Source organism: Girardinichthys multiradiatus, chromosome 10 (assembly GCF_021462225.1).
Source record: "Girardinichthys multiradiatus isolate DD_20200921_A chromosome 10, DD_fGirMul_XY1, whole genome shotgun sequence".
Classification (NCBI taxonomy): Eukaryota; Metazoa; Chordata; class Actinopteri; order Cyprinodontiformes; family Goodeidae; genus Girardinichthys; species Girardinichthys multiradiatus.
The window spans coordinates 27582393-27601712 of record NC_061803.1 but is presented as its reverse complement, the minus strand read 5'-3'; the positions used below and the strand labels follow the sequence as shown (position 1 = coordinate 27601712).

Here is a 19320-nt window from a genome sequence, read left to right as displayed (position 1 = left end):
AGTGAACACGGCTGGGGCCATGATGCAGAGGTGGAAAGAACATCCTACCTGCCTGATTTCAGATGGAGGAGTGAAAAGAGTTGTCCAGCAGTCAAGGACCACCTGTGGAAAGCTTCAAGAATGACTTAGAATTAGCAAGTACAATTGTTTCCAAGAGCACCCCAGGCAATGCTCTCAACCAACATGGCTTGTATGCACGCCTACTAAGACTCTACTGCTGAAGAAAAAGCATGTGCAGACGTTTTTTAAGCTTGTTGGACAAACCTGTGAAGTACTGGGAGAATATAGTCTGTAGGTCAAAATACATTGCACATAACCCAAAAATCATCATACCAGCAATTTGGAGGTGGGAACATCATGGTGTGAGGTCTGTTTTTCAGCATTCAGCCCTATCAGTTTATATAATTAAAGGAATTAGGACCGCACAAATGCACAGAGATTCCTGTTTAAAAATCTGCCGTCAACCAGGGTGATGAAGATGAAATTAGGGTGGACATTTCAGCAAGACACTGGCTTCTCACATGCTGAAAGCAACTGCAAAGCATTCAGTAAAGCATTGCACTTTGGCAGGAAATATTGTGGTGTCTTGTTGCACTGCCACTAAACACGCTTAAAACATGAACCGTTCATACTTTAATCAGCACTGGTTTAAGCAATAGGCTGTCCACACTACGCCTCACACCACACATTTATCAACTTTGCTCTGTAACAACCTCCTTTAATTTGCTCAACAGTGTATCAACTGTGGATCAATTTCAAACCCCCAATAATGCTGTAGGCATTTCATGCATGACACAAAAACAGTAAAAGGGCTTTGTTAAGCTGTTAATCATCACTTTTATGTTTCGTCTCTGTCTTCCAGGAGACATATGGCTCTTTTGACTACACATCTCTCCTGTACCTGTCTGACTATGGCTCAGACTTCACTGGTGGCAGATTTGTCTTCATGGACCAAAATGGCAATCGAACTGTGGAACCACGGGCAGGTACTAGAAGCGCTGGCTTTCATTTGTTTATCTTTGATTAGATGATACAAAGGGGAAAAACAGAGTGGAAATAAATACATCCCCAAACAACCTTCCACTAATAACATAAAATTGTTGAAGACTGATATTCCCCAGATATAAAATCACACATTGGTCTTTTTCTCTGTCCAAACTTCTTTTGTAGACAGTAGTATTTTATTTCTAGAGATATTTTTCTCCCCAAGCCTCATGCCCTTATTTGTGGTAACAGCTTAGTTTGTTTGTTTCAGACCAAGTTAGCTTGGAACAGTGTTTTATTCACATGTATTTTGCATATTTTCCGAAGATTACGTTAAATTTGTTTTTGTAGTGAATGAGGACCCCACTAATTAGCTAATAATGGCTAAATCACCTCATGCATGTATATCTTGTATATCCATTTACTAATTTAACTTTAAACACAGTGAAGCTTGACCTGCTGTAACCCAGCTGCTTCTCTGAAGGGGGGTTAAGTGCACTAAAATGGGCAGCAAAATGACTGTAATCCTCTCTATTGGGCAATGAGCAGCACAGTGAAAATTCAGGGAATTGTGATTTACCCTCGCTCCAAGTACTCAGAGGGTTAGACATTCTCTTCTTTTAGGAAATTAAGTGATCTATTTTTAGCAATGCGGTTTCTTTGTATGAGCACTTAACAAAAAAAAAAGTGAACAAGGAGAAATGGAATAAACTGAGGTATTGAATTGTCTACAGAAACAGAAAATTGTCTGAAAAATATCAAAAATTGTAAAAAAAAAAAAAAAGGTTATCAGATTAGTTTTCTGGGGAGATTGTAGAAACTCACAATTTTCCTAAGGACAATCAAAAGGAATAAAGAAAAGGTCTTAGTTTCATTTCAATTGAACTTTCCAATGCAATTTCCTCCATTGTTATCCATCCTTTTTAACTTTCCAACTTTCATGGAAGTTTAATGGAGAGCTTAGGAAAATTAAAAGAATAACATACCATGTTTGATACAGAATGTTTTTATTTGGGTGGAAGAAATGTTTTAATGATCAAATCAGTCTCAGTGAATCATTTTCCTGCACAGCGTGGCATTGTTTGGAATGTGATTTTGTGCCCTGGATACATGGTGTGGAAAATACTTTTATCCATTCTCTAAAAGACATCTGTTCTTTCTTTCTTTCTGTCTGTCTGTCTGTCTGTCTGTCTGTCTGTCTGTCTGTCTGTCTGTCTGTCTGTCTGTCTGTCTGTCTGTCTGTCTGTCTGTCTGTCTGTCTGTCTGTCTGTCTGTCTGTCTGTCTGTCTGTCTGTCTGTCTGTCTGTCTGTCTGTCTGTGGCTCAGTGGGTAAAGTGGTCATATGGGTGTATCAATGTGTTTGTGGGGGGAATGTGGCTCTAGTTTAAAGCCATGTCAGTGTTTTCTGTGACTAGTGTCACTTCCTTATCTTCTTCTTTCTTTCCTAGTTTGTTTACTAATTAACTAAACAAGCTAGCTACATTGTTTTTCCATATTTAATTCCTGACCACAGTGAAAATATCTGCGGCAAACTCTTGGTGATCTAATATTAGGGGTGATAACTCTGGAAATGTGAGTCTGGAAAGAATGACATTTTGATAAGAAAAATGAGTAGGAACGCTGATAAATATTCTAGTCTGAAATTATTCATTTTTGGGTGCTTATGATCCTTTTCAGATTTTGAACTGGAAGAAAACAGATGTGTCTAAAGCTATTGACTTAAATATACTGTATTCTAAGCCCTACTACACTATCAAACAGTACGGTGAAAGCAAATGTTCACACCAAGTTGCTTTCAATCCTGCAGAGGTGCCAGTGATAGATCCAGGCACATGATCCTGAATTCAGTGCCACGTCATAAGCCTTCACCAGCTAGTTTATGACTTTGGGAATCTGCACCACCAGGCCACGGTGCACCCAACCTGAAAGGCGAAGCTTCCTCATTGCTTGTGCATCCACATTCCAACGCTAAGCTATGGTCATGAGATATGGATCATACGTGGAAGACAGAGGCAGCTGAAATGAGCTTTCGGCATAGGGTGGCAGGGCTACGGGCATAAGCTGAGGTGCTCCGTCATCGGGAGGAGCTCAGAGTAGAGCTGCTGCTACTCTATTAGTTGAGGGCATTTAGGCCTCTGGTTTTCACAGGTTATCTGGATGACTTTCTCTGTGTGAGTTAGGGCCACGTCCCACAGGAAGGAAAGCCTAGTATGCTAAAATACCCCAATTCCAAACAATAATGCAACAGAATAGAACAGACTGAGCTCAATTTAAACCCCTACATGAGCTCTGGTGCCAGATAATGGTTAAATATGTAATTTGATCTAAAATAAAAAACACGAAGCCAGAAGCATAGAATGAGAAGATAATCAAACGTATCACCATATGGAATGGTATTTAAAGTATTTCCAAGCAATGACATTTAATTGTCAACAGGGACCCGTGAAGATGCGATAAGTAGTGAGGTGGTGGTTTTTAACCTTTATCCAAACCATTAACCTTTAGGAAAATCTCAAAATGGAAAATACTGACTGTTAAAAATTTAAAAGTGGCTTCTATGACCCAACTGGGTCTGCTGTGTTCTGTTAGACGGGTATGCAGGTGTTCTGAACAAAGTTAAACGTGCTCAAGCTGATTTCTGTGCTGTGATTTTTTTCTTCCCCTCAGCACCAGGATCTGTTGATCATCTTGACATCCTTGAAGCTAAACAAAATGTCATGTTTTGAATATTTATAATAATGGGTGGATGAGTTTTTCCAGATTTGTTATTTGTATGACATTGTGAACGGAGTTTCTCCTGAATATTTCAAAGCTTAGTGAGTCTGCTCATTTTGGAAAACAACTCCTCAAGCCCATCCTATTTCCTGACACCTTTACTTAGTCTTTATTGTATCTGACACAAAGCAGTCCCATTGTGTTTCTGTCCTCTTTGTCCCCTCTTTCCTTAATCTTAACACATTGTCTTCTGTCTTCTATTCCAGTGTAGCTCCTTTGCCTCTTTTGATAAACAGAGATTGAACAAAAAGCCATTTTTGTCCCCAATTTTCTACCTTTTGTCACACCGCCTTCCCTTCCCCTGTGTCCCTTCAAGTCTGCTCCATCAAAGTCCTCTTGTGCCGCTGAGGAACAAGCCTCGCACCGCCTCAGCGAGCAGTAGTGAATCATCCCGGCCCCTTGACAGCATCCTTTGATGAAGCGGTTAAGGAAGTTAACTCAAGGTCATATTAGAATAAAAAATGACTGCAGCTCACTCACATCGATGTCAACGCTCTTGTTGCAGCAAAGTTAGAATAACCTTTGAGGCAACAGAAAGGATAGTAGGTGGGTAATCTTCATCTGACTGAACAGTGTTTGCTAATGAGGAAGCAAATATATGGAGATTGAAAAACTGGACAAATTTAGTGCAAATAATTGCACCTTTTCATCTTCTCACATAACTAAACCTTTCCAGTGGCATGTTAGTCAGGTGACTGACATGTTTTGAGATTTGAAAGTCTGCTTCTCAGATTCAAATGGCTGATGGGTTTGCATAGATATTTATGGATCTTTTGAAGTGGCGCTAACTAATTAGCATGTGTAATTAGAACATCAGGTAGACAATCAGGAATCAGCCATCAGAGAGGAGAGAAGTCAAGAAGGTGAAGGAAATATTAACAGCAGTAACCAGACAAGTTGAGGTGATGTCATGTAGCAGAAAATTAAGGTGATTTGCTGAATAAGAAATGGTTTTTAGAAAAGAGAGAAACAATAGAGAACATTTAGAGGCTGACAATGGTTTAGAAGTGGGTGAAGTGATGACTGGTGATGGAAAGGGTGTTTGGCTGGAAAACAAAGATTTAGCAACAGATTGAAAAGGAAAGTTTGAAAAACACGACAGCCAGTAGTGGTTTAACCTGGAAGTGTACGGTGCCACAGAGGAATCGGATAACGCCAATTACAGTGAGGTCAAACTTCAGTGCTCTTCAGCAACCAGCCAATCATACACATGAAATGCTTCGACCTAAATCGTTCCATCGTGTCTCTGTGTTAATGTTTAGGGTCGTTGTTCTTCTGGAAGGTGAACCTCTGTCTCAGTCTCTAGTTTTATACAGATTTTCTTCCTGTAGCACTTTTAATCCATCATCCCATCTGCTCGGACCAGCTTCCCTGTCCCAGCTGAATTAAATCATCCCCACAGCATGATGCTGCCATTGCCACATTTTAGGGTTATATGCATTGTTTTGTCATACTTGTTGTTTTTATTAGGACAAAAGGTTTATTTAGTTTTATCCAACCACCTTCTTCCACATGTTTGCTGTGCCCCCTACATGGTTTGTTGCTGACTTAAAATGTGATATAAAGGTCATATTTGTAGTACAAGAGTCTTCCAGCCACCTGATACTCCCACCTGAGCTGTGGATCCCTGCAGCTCCTCCAGAGTTACCAAGGGCCTCTTGGCTGCTTCTCTGATTAATGCTTAACTTGTGCTACCATTTCTTGCACTTAATTTTATATAGTGGCATGAAAGTAAAGGGGGCTGATAACAAAAGCAGTCACACATTGTTGTTTGTAAAATATTGTAACTGCATATATAATTTTGCTTTCACTTTACATGTCCTCAGTGCTTTGTGTTGAAGTATCACAAAAAATCCCAATCAAAACATTGAAGTTTGTGGTAGTTATATGGTTGAAAAGACAGCATCTTGCAAAGCATCAGCAGCAACAGCCTTCTTTGCACCTTCAGTGAAATTATCTAAGAAAGCAGACAGAACAGCTGAAAGGAACTCCTGCTGTGTGACAAAATCTGCTGTTGGAACAGCATGAAAGATGAAGCCAACCAAACTTACAGGCATAGCTTGACTCAGATGACAGCATAGTCTGTGATGGTGCACTTGTCTGCATCAATACAAAAAAAAAACCCAGACCTCCCAGATCTTCCGTTGGATTCAGCTTACAGACCTTTGTTGTGTCCTCTCTTTTTGTCTTTTATTTCTCTCCTCTGACATGCGCCTCTGTTTTGCATGAAGTTGTCTGTTTCTAACTAGCTGGCTGGTGTGGCCGTTATGATCAGTGGCTTTTTTGTTGGACATAACCCTGCTGTTAAAACCTCCCTGGTATTAAAGAATAGTTTTCTAACTTGTACAGAAGGTAAAATGTGGATGTTGTTTTGTTGTTATTACTGTGACTAACTAACCTCAACTACCTGTAGCATTGTGCTGTTGGCAAAAGATGTTCAATTTGATATGAATTCATCTGGTCAGTTTGCTTTGTTGTCTAACAATAGGTTTGGGTTAGCTATGAATAACTACTAATAAGTACCAACGGCAATTATTAACAAAGTTAGTAATTTTAATCAAAAATGGCAATATGGGGAATCTCCTGATTATAAGGAATACATAGCCAAATAGCTCTAGTGTCTGTCAGTTATTGTTTATGAATACCTGTATGGTGAGGTGAGGTATTATAGAGCAATAGATGGAGTGAATTCATGCACTGGCGTTCTCAAACAGTGATGTCACAGTTCAGTGTGGATATGTTTAAGAACCAAGGTTTGCTTTGAGAAAATTGGGTTGAGGCCAAATTAGCTTAAAAGCTAGCAAAGATCAACATTTGCTAGATGTTAAACAACCACTTCACAATGAAAGCAGAAGGAAAAATAAAATGCTACTTTATTGATGTAATGTTTCAAAAATTATTTGCTGAATTGGAAATCAATGCAATTTTGGACAAATTAATGTTGTGTTAACTAACGATCACAGTGACTGATTGAATGGAGTGATGGTATACTAAAATGGCTGCGTGCGACTGATATGGACTCACAATTTGACAGACGGCTGGCAGACATCATGATGTCAGATCTGGGATTAGCAGCTCAGCTAATAACAAGTAAAATAGCGACTGCTGCCATTTATCTTTAAGTACCACTAATACAAAAATGAATGTGGGTGTAACGCTGGCGGGACCAACAGAGCGAGCTGTGTAGGAAACACAGCAGAACTAATGGTGGCAATCGTCTTCGCATTGCAGAGCTTTAGCATTAACAGCTGGGACAACAGAGACACAATTTAGCATGCTTTTAAGGAGTATGCAGACATATTTTTACACAGGTTAGTGAAAGGAGATAAAGGCTCAGTGGCCGGTTAGCACTCAAGCAGTTAAGCCCTACAAACAATACAAAACACAATAAAATAAAAATTTTTGAATAGTTTTTTCCTAAAGCAAAGCACATGCTCTCAAAGTGAACTCTTCTGATCGACAGGAGAGCATGTTGTGTTCAGCAGGTTCAATGAACAGGGAAGAGGTGGCGGCCGCTCTGAGTCTAGCATCTGGTGCGAGGGTCTGCTCAAACTTGTGTGTGCATCAGGTGTGAGGAGCTTCGGTTTCAAATGCCGTCTTCTTCAGGGTAGTGAAAGGAAGTTGCAACCCGTCTCTTCTTGGGGAATCTATGACCAGCTTCTTTCTGCAGAAGCTCAGACAACTGGTCTCAGGCTGGTAGTGTTTTTGTGGCCGGGGCACAGTCTCCGGATAGACAAACAGCAGACTCTACTTTACGTGCCAGGATCCAAGGTTTCTCAGAAGAAGCAGTCCTTTACTCGGCCAGTGAGATCAAGATGTTCACACATATGTCCTCCCCAATGCAACCTGTGGAAAGCTGGGTGCATAGAGGAAAACATCTGCTGCTCGCAGAGTTTTGTGTGTATGATGTCACGGGTTATGTAGCTGTAAAAATCATCCTCCCTGGGAGCGGCCATAAAAATGGGTTAACTTTGCATTATGGGATTCAGAGTCTCTTTTGTTCTCTGTGTGCAGTTCAGTTCTTGTTCTCAAGCCATGGTTGGGCCTAACAGCATTACAGCTCAGAATGTAAGGGGCTGATTGTATGTGGGAACACATTTTCAGCCAAAGATCTATCCTGGACCATCATCCCTTGTGATTTATCAGCTGCTTAAATACACGCCTATGGGAGTGATCCATATATTGACCTCACAGCTTTGGAATCTCACCTCAGTTTGGCCTTTAAAGTTAAGGCATTCATCAAGTACAAATTATTGATGTCTGTGTTTATTGAAACCTCTTAGTCAATGGGTTGCTTTGTCAGAATTACATTAACAGCAGATAAGCCCAATACTAGAGGAATTTGTTATATTTTCCAGTTAAATTACTGTATATTCCATGTTTATTTATTTTTTTTGTTTTAAGCATCTTAACTCACCTTTCCTCCGATACCAACAAATACAATCTACCTTTGTGTGGTTTAATCCCAGTATAGATTCAGCTGTTCAAAGGTTAGTTAGAGAACATTAATTAACAAACAGCACCATGAAAACCAACACCTTAAAAAGGTTGTGGCAATGCCGCCAAGCTTTAAACGTGAGCACCTTTCAGTCTATCATTAAAAAATGGCTGCGTATGTTTCTTTAGCTTTCACTAATTCATAGTACAGTTATGCATATGTGATTGGTTTTCAAAACCTGGATCTTCTTTTCCAGCTGCTTCAAAATCAATCTTTTATATCTTTTTAATTGGCTTTTGGATTTTATACAATCTTATCACCCTAAGTAATAAACTGTGCTTTTTTGAATTCACGTCAAAGTTCTTTGCTGTTCAGATGGAACCTCATTTGCATGAGTGATCTGAGAGACAAAATTAATTCACAATTTGCAAGTGGCATGCATCAAATAAATACTAGTGAAATGTTTTTACATGCCTTTTGTGCTCATGAATATGTTGAATAGGTTATTTACCTAGTTTATATTTTTTGAGTACATATTTAAGTAGGAGTTTCATTAATTATTTATAGAAATGACACTTCAGTCAGCCAACATTGTCGTTCTTCTCTAAAATAATCTACAAGTACAATATCTTTATTATTTATTCTATAAGTACAATATCTAATACAGAGGTTGTAGTTTGATCAAAGCTTTAAAATTTATACCATCACCCTCAGATGAAAGGAAATTGGGTAGACCATTCAAGTACAACCCAGGAACCACCAAGGAACAACCCTCAGAGCATTAGTGTCACTCTCCACACTGAAGCAAGTTTAACATCGCCATTGGCTGAGAGGTTGCCAACTAACAAAGAAGCCCCACTCTAAAATCAGCTGAAGTTTCTAGCTTTCCACACAGACTTTCCAAATTTCTTCTTGAGAAAGGTTTTGTAATTGGACAAGACAAAAATGTTGTTCTTCCATCATATTAACTAAAAAGATGTTCGAAGAATTCAAGGGTAGGGTTTAAGACATAAGAACACTTCGCCAACTACCAAGCAGGGTGGTGGCAGCATCATGCTCAGGGAGTATTTTGCCACCAGTGCTGCATTGTACAAAGTGGATGAAATAATGGAGGACTGTATCCCCTTTACACCTAGATAAGTTGAACTGACAATTATACCCAACGCACATTGAAGCTGGGATTCGAGTGCAGAAAGCAGGCTAACATTCAGCTTTTGAAATGGCCCCAACTTCAACCTGATTGAAAATCTTTAAACTAGAAGAATTTAACATTGCAAAAATGTAAACTTGCTGGCTGTCATCCATCTAATAGGCCAGAGGACAAAATTAAACTTTCACACTAAAGACCTCAGGGAGGTTGTGCAGAAAATTAATCTTCCTGACTGGGGCAAATGTGATTAAAATGTTTCAACCAGCTGTAGAAATGTCCTTCTCCTTTCTTCTTCATAGTCCAATTGATCTGAATTTTTTTAATCATCACTTTTGATTGTTTCCCATTTTCCCTAGAACCCTTCCAAACTAAATTGATTGGAGAAACACAATAAAGCTGATTGTTGTCTGGCAGCTTTAGCATTTCTTTGTGCTTTTTCATTGTGCTGCATGTTTGAAAAATACCAAGGCAAGAAAGCAGCCGCTTCAGATCGATTTAATTCTTGTGAAGTTAGTCTGTCATTGCTACACAGACTCCTGTTTTACAGAGCAAGGTGCCTGACAAAAGACACAACAGAACTTTTCAGTCAGCAAAAATGATTAAACACATCTGGTATCATTGTACAGTTTCTTGTCAGTTTCCAGTGCTCCAACGTTAAGTCCTGAATATAAAGGCCATCACCAAAATATTTCATATTAAGGAATGCAGTGATGACAAAATGACATTTTAATTTTTACATAAAAATCTTAGGATATAAAGCTGCTGTTGCACTATGTTGGTGAATGTAATACATGTTTATTGGGTCTAAGAGTGCAAAACCTAAGCATATTTTGAGAATCATCAGGTCTTGTTGTCCATTCCAGGTATGCCTATTGTTTATTGAGTATATTGCATGTGAATGGGGATTAAGGGTTTTAGATGTATATTATTCTACTAGAACAGGACAAGGTATGTTACCTTTGTCAAGAAAACCCTGGGGATTTAATCATCTGAAAGCAGGAGGCACAAATCAGTGCTCCCACTGCCATGGTGTCAGCTGTTACTTTATATACTGAAGCAGAAATTAATGCTAAGTTTCATGTTTTATCTGTCTTGTTCTGTTGCATCTTGAAGCTATCAGCCACAGTTTGCAAGCAAAGATATTTTCCTATAGATGATATACTGTGCTGCATGTGCACCGTATTGTGGTAAATAAATGCTAAGATTAGTCAGAGATGTCCCATCCCTGAAATTTCTGGTCTATCAAAAAGTAATTTCCCTCAAACGGGTATCCTACGTAGGGGATACTTTATTTCCGCCCAGAGCCTACACTTTCACGGTGGAAAGGAACTAAGCTACCTTGGGTTTCACAGTGCCTTTTAGAAAGGCTGTCCATGCAGGGCATGTTCGAGCCTCCACCTGCTTTTAGATGTCTTTTTGTAGAGTGCAAGCTACGTTGTAATGGTTTTAATCAAAGCATATTCATGTGTTATGAATGTACTGTTAGAGTGACCCAGTCAAAGTGCAGACCTGGATCCAAAGGACATCAATGGCAAGACTTGAAAGCTGATGTACACAGATGCTCTATCAAATCTGACTGAGCCTCAGCTATTGGGTAAAGAAGAATAGGGAAGAAATGTCCATTTCTTGATGTACTAAGCTGCTAAAGAGATAGCCCAATCGTTCTGAAGCTATAAATGCAGTGAAAGGTTGTTCTACAAAGTACAAACTCAGGGAGGAGGATTACATCTGTACACAAAATCTTTCAGATTTTCAATTGTAAAAGAAATGTGTAAACCACGTTTGGTTTCCCTTCCATTTCAGAATTATGCAATAATTTGAGTCGGTCTGTCAGAAAATCTTATTAAAAGATATTGAAGTTGTGTTATATAGGGGAAATTCCAAAATGTTTAAACTAAACCTCACACGGTAACCGCAGGATATGCATTTTATTGAAAAGTATTTCAGCAACTGAAAAAGATTATCTAAAGATCCAGAAACATAAACCGGGATAAAACAAGGCCATGCTTTGTGTGTTCTGTTTGGATTTTACTTTTTATATCTGTTGTCCTTAAAGCCTGGTCTGGATCCGATGACAAGCAAACTTTACTCTTCGTACTTTACTTTATTGACAGTTTTGTATTTTATTGTGAGTCATGGAAATGACCTGAAAGTGTTCTGCCTAAGACTCTTGAACACCACAGGCAGTGTCTTTGTGTTGCAGCTAATCTTCCTCACTGACTGTTCTGAGTCTGTAGGGTTCTTCACAGTAAACACCATAAACATTTATACTGAGAATTGCAGGGGATTATTTACAGATAATTCCGTTTTGAAGTTATCTAAATCCATGCAGCCTATGCAAGCATGAAAAAGTTTCCTTGTTTTCTCAATTGCAGTCCTTCCTGTATTGCGTCTTGCTGTTGTTTGTGAGTTGATTGTCCTACTGCCTATTCTTGGCTTTTTCCTGGTAAATTCCTTTGTTTAACAGTGAGCTCTAATTTTCCTTGACAACTAATAGGCTGCCAGGGGGATTGTAACTCCCCCACAAAAGCTTGCACAGAAAAAACACACAGGGACTCAAGTTGTTTGGGTTTCTTCAGGGGATGGTAGAGTGCACAAATTGAGGCACAGTGATTCCAGCTGTTAAGTCTTTTCTTTTATTTAAAGTGCTAACTCGTTTTAAAAAGGTGTGGCACAAGCAAGTTTTACAACAGAAATACACTGCTCAAAAAAATAAAGGCAATACTCAAATAACACATCCTAGATCTGAATGAATGAAATATTCTCATTGAATACTTTGTTCTGTACAAAGTTGAATATGCTGACAACAAAATCACACAGAAATCCTCAATGGTAATCAAATTTACTAACCAATAGAGGCCTGGATTTGGAGTCACACACAAAATTAAAGTGGAATTAAATAAACACACTACAGGCTGATCCAACTTTGATATAATGTCCTTAAAACAAGTCAAAATGAGGCTCAGTATTGTGTGTGGCCTCCATGTGTCTATATGACCTCCCTACAACGCCTGGGCATGCTCCTGATGAGATAGCGGATGGTCTCCTGAGGGATCTCCTCCCAGACCTGGACTAAAGCATCCGCCAACTCCTGGACAGTCTCTGGTGCAACGTGATGTTGGTGGATGGAGCGAGACATGATGTCCCAGATGTGCTCAATCGGATTCAGGTCCGGGGAACGGGCGGGCCAGTCCATAGCTTCAATGTCTTCATCCTGCAGGAACTGCTGACACACTCCAGCCACATGAGGTCTAGCATTGTCCTGCATTAGGAGGAACCCAGGGCCAACCGCACCAGCATATGGTCTCACAAGGGGTCTGAGGATCTCATCTCGGTACCTAATGGCAGTCAGGCTACCTCTGGTGAGCACATGGAGCGCAGTGCGGCCCTCCAAAGAAATGCCGCCCCACGCCATTACTGACCCACTGCCAAACCGGTCATGCTGAAGGATGTTTCAGGCAGCAGATTGCTCTCAACGGTGTCTCCAGACTCTGTCGGGTCTGTTACATGTGCTCAGTGTGAACCTGCTTTCATCTGTGAAGAGCACAGGGCGCCAGTGGCGAATTTGCCAATCCTGGTGTTCTCTGGCAAATGCCAAGCATCCTGCACGGTGTTGGGCTGTGAGCACAACCCCCATTTGTGGACGTTGGGCCCTCATATCATCCTCGTGGAGTCGACATGCACATTTGTGGCCTGCTGGAGGTCATTTTGCAGGGCTCTGGCAGTGCTCCTCCTGTTCCTCCTTGCACAAAGGCAGAGGTAGCTTTCCTGCTGCTGGGTTGTTGTCGTCCTACGGCCTCCTCCACATCTACTGGTGTACTGGCCTGTCTCCTGGTAGCACCTCCAGGCTCTGGACACTACGCTGACAGATACAGCAAGCCTTCTTGCCACAGCTCGCATTGATGTGCCATCCTGGATGAGCTGCACTACCTGAGCCACTTGTGAGGTTTGTAGAGTCCGTCTCATGCTACCACGAGTGTGAAAGCACCACCAACATTCAAAAGTGACCAAAACATCAGCCAGAAAGCATAGGTAGTGAGAAGTGGTCTGTGGTCCCCACCTGCAGAACCACTCCTTTATTGAGTGTTTCTTGCTAATCACCAAAGATTTCCCCCTGTTGTCTATTCCATTTGCACAACAGCTGTGAAATTGATTGTCAATCAGTGTTGCTTCCTAAGTGGACAGTTTGATTTCACAGAAGTTTGATTTACTTGGAGTTATATGGTGTTGTTTAAGTGTTCCTTTTATTTTTTTGAGGAGTGTACTTAAAAAACTTTGAAAAACATATTTGTGATGCTGCACAGGAACTATAATTGTATTAACTTTTATGGGAATCTGATTGTAAGATGCAGCTGATTTAATAAGATCCACACTGGCTGGTATGTGGCAACAGCTCATTAGCTGGTTAAGCCTTGGATAAATAGAGATTTTCAGAAAACTTCACCAGAATCACAATATGCTGGTCAAAGAGCAAATGCTTGAAAAGGTTTTCAGTAGAGGAATCCATTTTAGCTTTTGGGAAAGAAAATTCTTTGAAACCATTGAGGGTTAGGGTTAACCCTAACACCTAACCCTGGCCAAAAAAAAAAGTCACCACCAAAAAAAAAAAACGTCACACACTCTATTATTTCCTTGGACTTAGCTTTGAGTACGGCACGCATTCGCTGTGGCATTTGCTCGATAAGCTTCTGCAATGTCACAAGATTTATTTCCACCCATTGTTGCATTAATTTTTCACCAAGAATGATGATGGTAGAGTCTGACCGCTGCGCAAAGCCTTCTCCAGCACATCCCACAGATTCTCAATAGGGTTAAGGTCTGGACTCTGTGGTGGCCAATCCATATGTGAGAATGATGTATCATGCTCCCTGAACCACTCTTTCACAATTGGAGCCCGATGAATCCTGGCATTGTCATCTTGAAATATGCCCGTGCCATCAGGGAAAACAAAATCCATTGATGGAATAACCTGGTCATTCAGTATATTCAGGTAGTCAGCTGACCTCATTCTTTGAACACATACTGTTGCTGAACCCAGACCTGACCACCTGCAGCAACCCCAGATCATAGCACTGCCTCCACAGAGGCATGATGGGTGCATCACTTCACCTGCCTTTTTTCTCACCCTAATGCGCCCATCACTCTGGAACAGGGTAAATCTGGACACATCAGACCATATGACCTTCTTCCATTGCTCCAGAGTCCAATCTTTATGCTCCCTAGCAAATTGAAGCCTTTTTTTGTAGTTAGCGTCACTGATTAGCGGTTTTCTTAAGGCCACACAGCTGTTCAGTCCCAATCCCTTGAGTTCCCTTCACATTGTGCGTGTGGAAATGCTCTTACTTTCAATATTAAACATAGCCCGGAGTTCAACTGTTGTTTTTTTTTTCCGATTTGATTTCAACAGTTGTTTAAGTGTTCGCCGATCACGGTCATTCAGGATTTTCTTTCCAGCCGCATTTCTTCCTCGAAGACGATGGGTCCCCACCATCCTTCCAGTTTTAAATAATGTGTTGGACACTTCTTAACCCAATTTTGGTAGTTTCTGCAATCTCCTCAGATGTTTTCTCTGCTTGATGCATGTCAATGATTTGACCCTTCTGAAACAGACTGACATCTTTTCCACAACCACAGGATGTGTCTTTGGACATGGTTGTTTAAGAAATGAGAAACAACTCATTGCACCAGTTGGAGTTAAATAACTTGTTGACAGCTGAAACATCGCCCATGCAGTAATTAACCAATGGGAGGCTCGTACCTATTTGCTTAGTTAAATCCAGGTGGTGATTTTCTTTTTTTGCCCAGGCAGTGTATATGGATGGCATATTTTATCATTTTCACAACTTTTCCTTTTCAGTTGTGTTGGTTAGAGACTGTGTTTGAATTGCAGGAACCTTTTCAGGAGCCAAGGTAGTTTTCTTGGGGGTAGTTTTTACTACAACAGCACTGCTAAGGAGGTAGGACTTTCTGGATGGACCTTAAACATAAGGTGGAGCTTTGGAGCGGGAGGACCCTGAGCATTTTTTCCAGCCACCACAATACATTTCCAAGTAGGACTGCTAGGTTTCAATATAACTAACAAAGAAATGTTTGGGTTGTCACAATTTAAGTGAAAGGATTGTGAAATGAAAACTGAGCCATAGGTGAGGTACACTTTTACTGCCAGAACACATACTCCTTCACACTCATCCATTTGAAGTTGTGTCCAGCACAATAAATACGCACTATTTGCATTTGGGTAACCAAATGCAATATTAAAACAATGAAAGACTGCATTTTTTCTTTGTGCATTTGTACTCTATGTAGGGCAATACTGTGGGATGGTGACATAAAGAATCAAATAACCAATAAATTTGTTTTTTAAATGCCCGTACACAATCGCTATTCTCACTGCAAAATGTTTTTGCTGTAAATAATAAGCTTGTGTTAGGACATGGTTTGCTTGGCTATGAAAAAGAAAACCAGTCACATATTTGTAAAACATTTTTTATTGAGAAAATGGAAATGCCCAACCTTTGCGAATTCATATGCATTGTTACATTTACCTAAAAAGTCAAAATCGGGAGATTGCGTCACCCCGAAATTAACTTTGTTCCAGTTTCAACTCAGAAAACCAGATGTGATAACTACTGTTAGCAATGCAAGTCAATACCAATATATATACCTGAGCACTTTATTCATTAATCCCTGTAGCAACAAAGCACAACATTAGGAGATTGTGCAGTTGCGCTATTGTTGTCAAATACTGGGGTCATGAAATCGGATGCTGTAATTCACATATTTTAGCATCTTGGACACTAAGTGCTAGATGTGGGCATCTACTACAGTGACACTCCATTAAACAGGCTGAATACATTATTGCAATGAGTTTATTGCAGTTGGAATGTAACAACAAGCAAATTAGGGCAGCAACTAATAATGATTTTCCCTGTCCACTAGTCACGATTATTTTTATGATCTCCATCAGCTTCTGTGATTAAAACTGACACCTTAGTTGCTTGTAAAAACGTTTTAACTCATTTTTCTAGCCTGTGAATGTCTGTTTGTTGTTTCCTATTACTACTCTCCTTTAACACTGTTACAAATAAAAATTTACATTTTAAATTTAACAATTTTTAACAATATAATTAATATAGTTTTTGCAGAAATATAAATTTTCAACTGCTAAAAAGTAGCACAAAATCTTTTGACCTTCAAGCTTTTAACAAAGATTAATGTTTATAAGGATTTTAAATTAGTGTAAAAACCTGAAAATATCATCCTGTTCTGCAGTCCCTTTTTTTGAGGCAATGTTCCCAGCATCAATATCCAGGAATAAAGATGAACGAACTATTGATTTCCAAATGTATTTCCCAGCTCTCCAGTAGGACATTAAAGTTAAATAAAACTATCCCGGTATGTAGCTAAACCTTAATGCCAGTCAAACCGAATTGCTCCGTAACAAATGAAACACTGAAATAAACCAAACATTTACCATTAGATATCATCTGACTGAAGTAAATCTTTCCCTCACTGAGAAAAGCCAGTGGGAGTTTGAAAACAATGTGCCCCGGGAGTTAGGTGTTCTCTCCAGGTTTAGTGCAACTTGACTGCTCGGTCAACTGGCAGGCAAGCTGGCTGTAAAGGCAGTGAGAACGGACCAGCACTTTTGCAATTAAGCCATATCTTGATAAACCAAGCAGATATTTCGGCTTTATACAGCTACAGTCACGCCTAAAAATACCACAGATGTTCATTTTATGTCACAAAAACTGTAATTTATCAAACTTAACTGACAGCTTCGGTGGCTCTCCTCCCCCATTCCTGCTATGACCCACAATGAATCATGGCATAGTGTAGGCCACAACACAGGCAGTTGAGGCCATATTGCCCTCTTCTGTCCCCTTAATGATCTGCATGTGATTAATAGCACTTTCCACTGAGATATTCGGACATTGGTAATGTTTATTTATATTCTTTTAAATGACGCTTCGACGCATGAGATATTGCGTCAATGTTTTTCATAATCAACGTATTCGATTACGATTAAAGCAAATACTTAATTCTAAACAGATATTTGCAAGATTAGTTCTAGTGCACAACCTCATTGCATTGACAATATATTTCCGGTTTACTGTTTAGCTCTATTAGCGACACAATTGCTAATGGTTGTGTAGTAATGTGATTGGCCATTGGTTTATTTAAGGCAAATAAACTGTTTGTTACTGCAGATATCTGAATCTAGACATTGATGTCGGGGTTGGTGAGAAACCTGTGACTCTCTTAGTTCGAATTCTGACTTCAGGGTCATGATTATTTTTTTACTTGGAGCTTAAAATCTCACCTTTCAGGTACAAATGTTATACACAAATGATGGAGCTAAGTTAAGGCAAGCACAGTTTAGCTTTATTTAAGATCTCTAAAGGTTAAGCTTCAAGCTGGATGTAGTGCTAACATATTAACAGTTTAAAAATACTCATATCTGCTAAACAAAAGCTCTCTGATTCTTACACTGTTTTGTTTTAACTATGTCTCAACACCAAAAATGTTGAAAAAAAATGATTGTAAAAGCATTACATGTTTGAGCTCATAACACCCAACATTGCAAATAGTTTTACCCTGAGTCATAGCAAGTGTGCCAGCTAGCTTTCAACTATCCTTCTTTTTTACTGTATTTACTGTTGCATTCTGAATTTATATTGATGTTTTTTACTTACTTTAAAAGGTCCTTTTTCTAACGAGATCGTTCTTCTCACCCTATCTTGTGCTCTCTGTGGCTTTGGTTCCTCTCCAGTCCCTCATTAACTTACTCTAGACAACAAAGTGGTAAACTTTAGCTGTCACAGTGCCTTGTAAAAGTAATCATGCCAAAAAAATTATACATGGTTTTCTATTTATCAATTTAAAATGAGAGCATATGGCACATCTCCCAAAAGCTTTATTAGGAGAAAAACTATCATGCCCATCACCCTGAACCCACCAACCTCACTTTGATCCATGGTGGGGACTGCATTATACTGTGGGAATGCCTTTGTTTAGTACGGAAAGTTAAATTGATCAGAGTTAGGGCTGGGGCCCAGTCAAAGTCCAGACCTAAACTGAGAATCTATGTCAACACTCGAAAACTGCTGTCCACAGACAATCTGACTGAACCTTAGCTATTTTGTTAAAAAGAAGAGGCATAAAGTTCAGTCTCTAGGTATCCAAAGCTGGTAGAGCCATACTTACCAATGTGATTGCAGTGGAAGGTGGTTCTACAAAGTATTAACTCAGTGGGACTGATTTCAAATGCACTTTTTAGATATTTATTCAACAAACATTAAATGAAGAAAAGAGTGTATAAATTTACACAGCAACTGTGTTCCACTTTGTATTGTCCTGTCACATAAAATCCCAATAAAATACACTGAAGTTTGTTGTTGTAATGCGAGAAAATGTAAAACAAAATCAAGGGGCAGGAATACTTTTACAAGGCATGAAACATGTATCAACAACCTATTGATCTGCAGCAAATATGACATTCATGTCAAAATCTGTAGATTTAACACACACACATATGTGGATGCAAATGCAGTCCAGCTGTGGCATTTTTACATAAACAATAATATTTAAAACAAATATTGTGAAATAATGAAATTATTGTCCTGGACTCTCTTGTAATGAAATTGACTAGAAAAATAGACCTAAGACCTTTTAAAATCTTTTGTTAAAATTAGAAATAATATTTTCTTACCAGTTTATGTAATAAATATGTCAAATGTTGTTCTGGACTGACTTTTGTTTACCCTGCTTGCCATTGGTTTGGTAAAGTTTATCAACTACCACTTAACTTAATTATGATGTGTGTTAAACATCAGAATACAATGGTCAAAGCTTTGTGCCAAATGTCCCAACACCAAATGTGGATAAAAGCCAAAAGGCAAATGTTTCCTGAAAAATGACACTGCTTCTGGAAGTCTTTTGTACATTCACTTTCTCTTAAAGCGTTTTTTTT

At 39.4% G+C, this 19320-nt stretch overlaps 1 protein-coding gene across 1 annotated transcript in view; it reads left to right on the top strand.

Annotated features, from left to right (window-relative positions):
• Positions 1–19320, top strand: part of uts2r2 (urotensin-2 receptor 2) — a 39185-nt gene that overhangs the window by 18286 nt on the left and 1579 nt on the right. The window contains exon 8 of the mRNA XM_047376789.1: positions 863–986. Within this exon, the coding sequence (XP_047232745.1) occupies positions 863–986 (124 nt within the window). The remainder of the gene's footprint in view (positions 1–862; positions 987–19320) is intronic.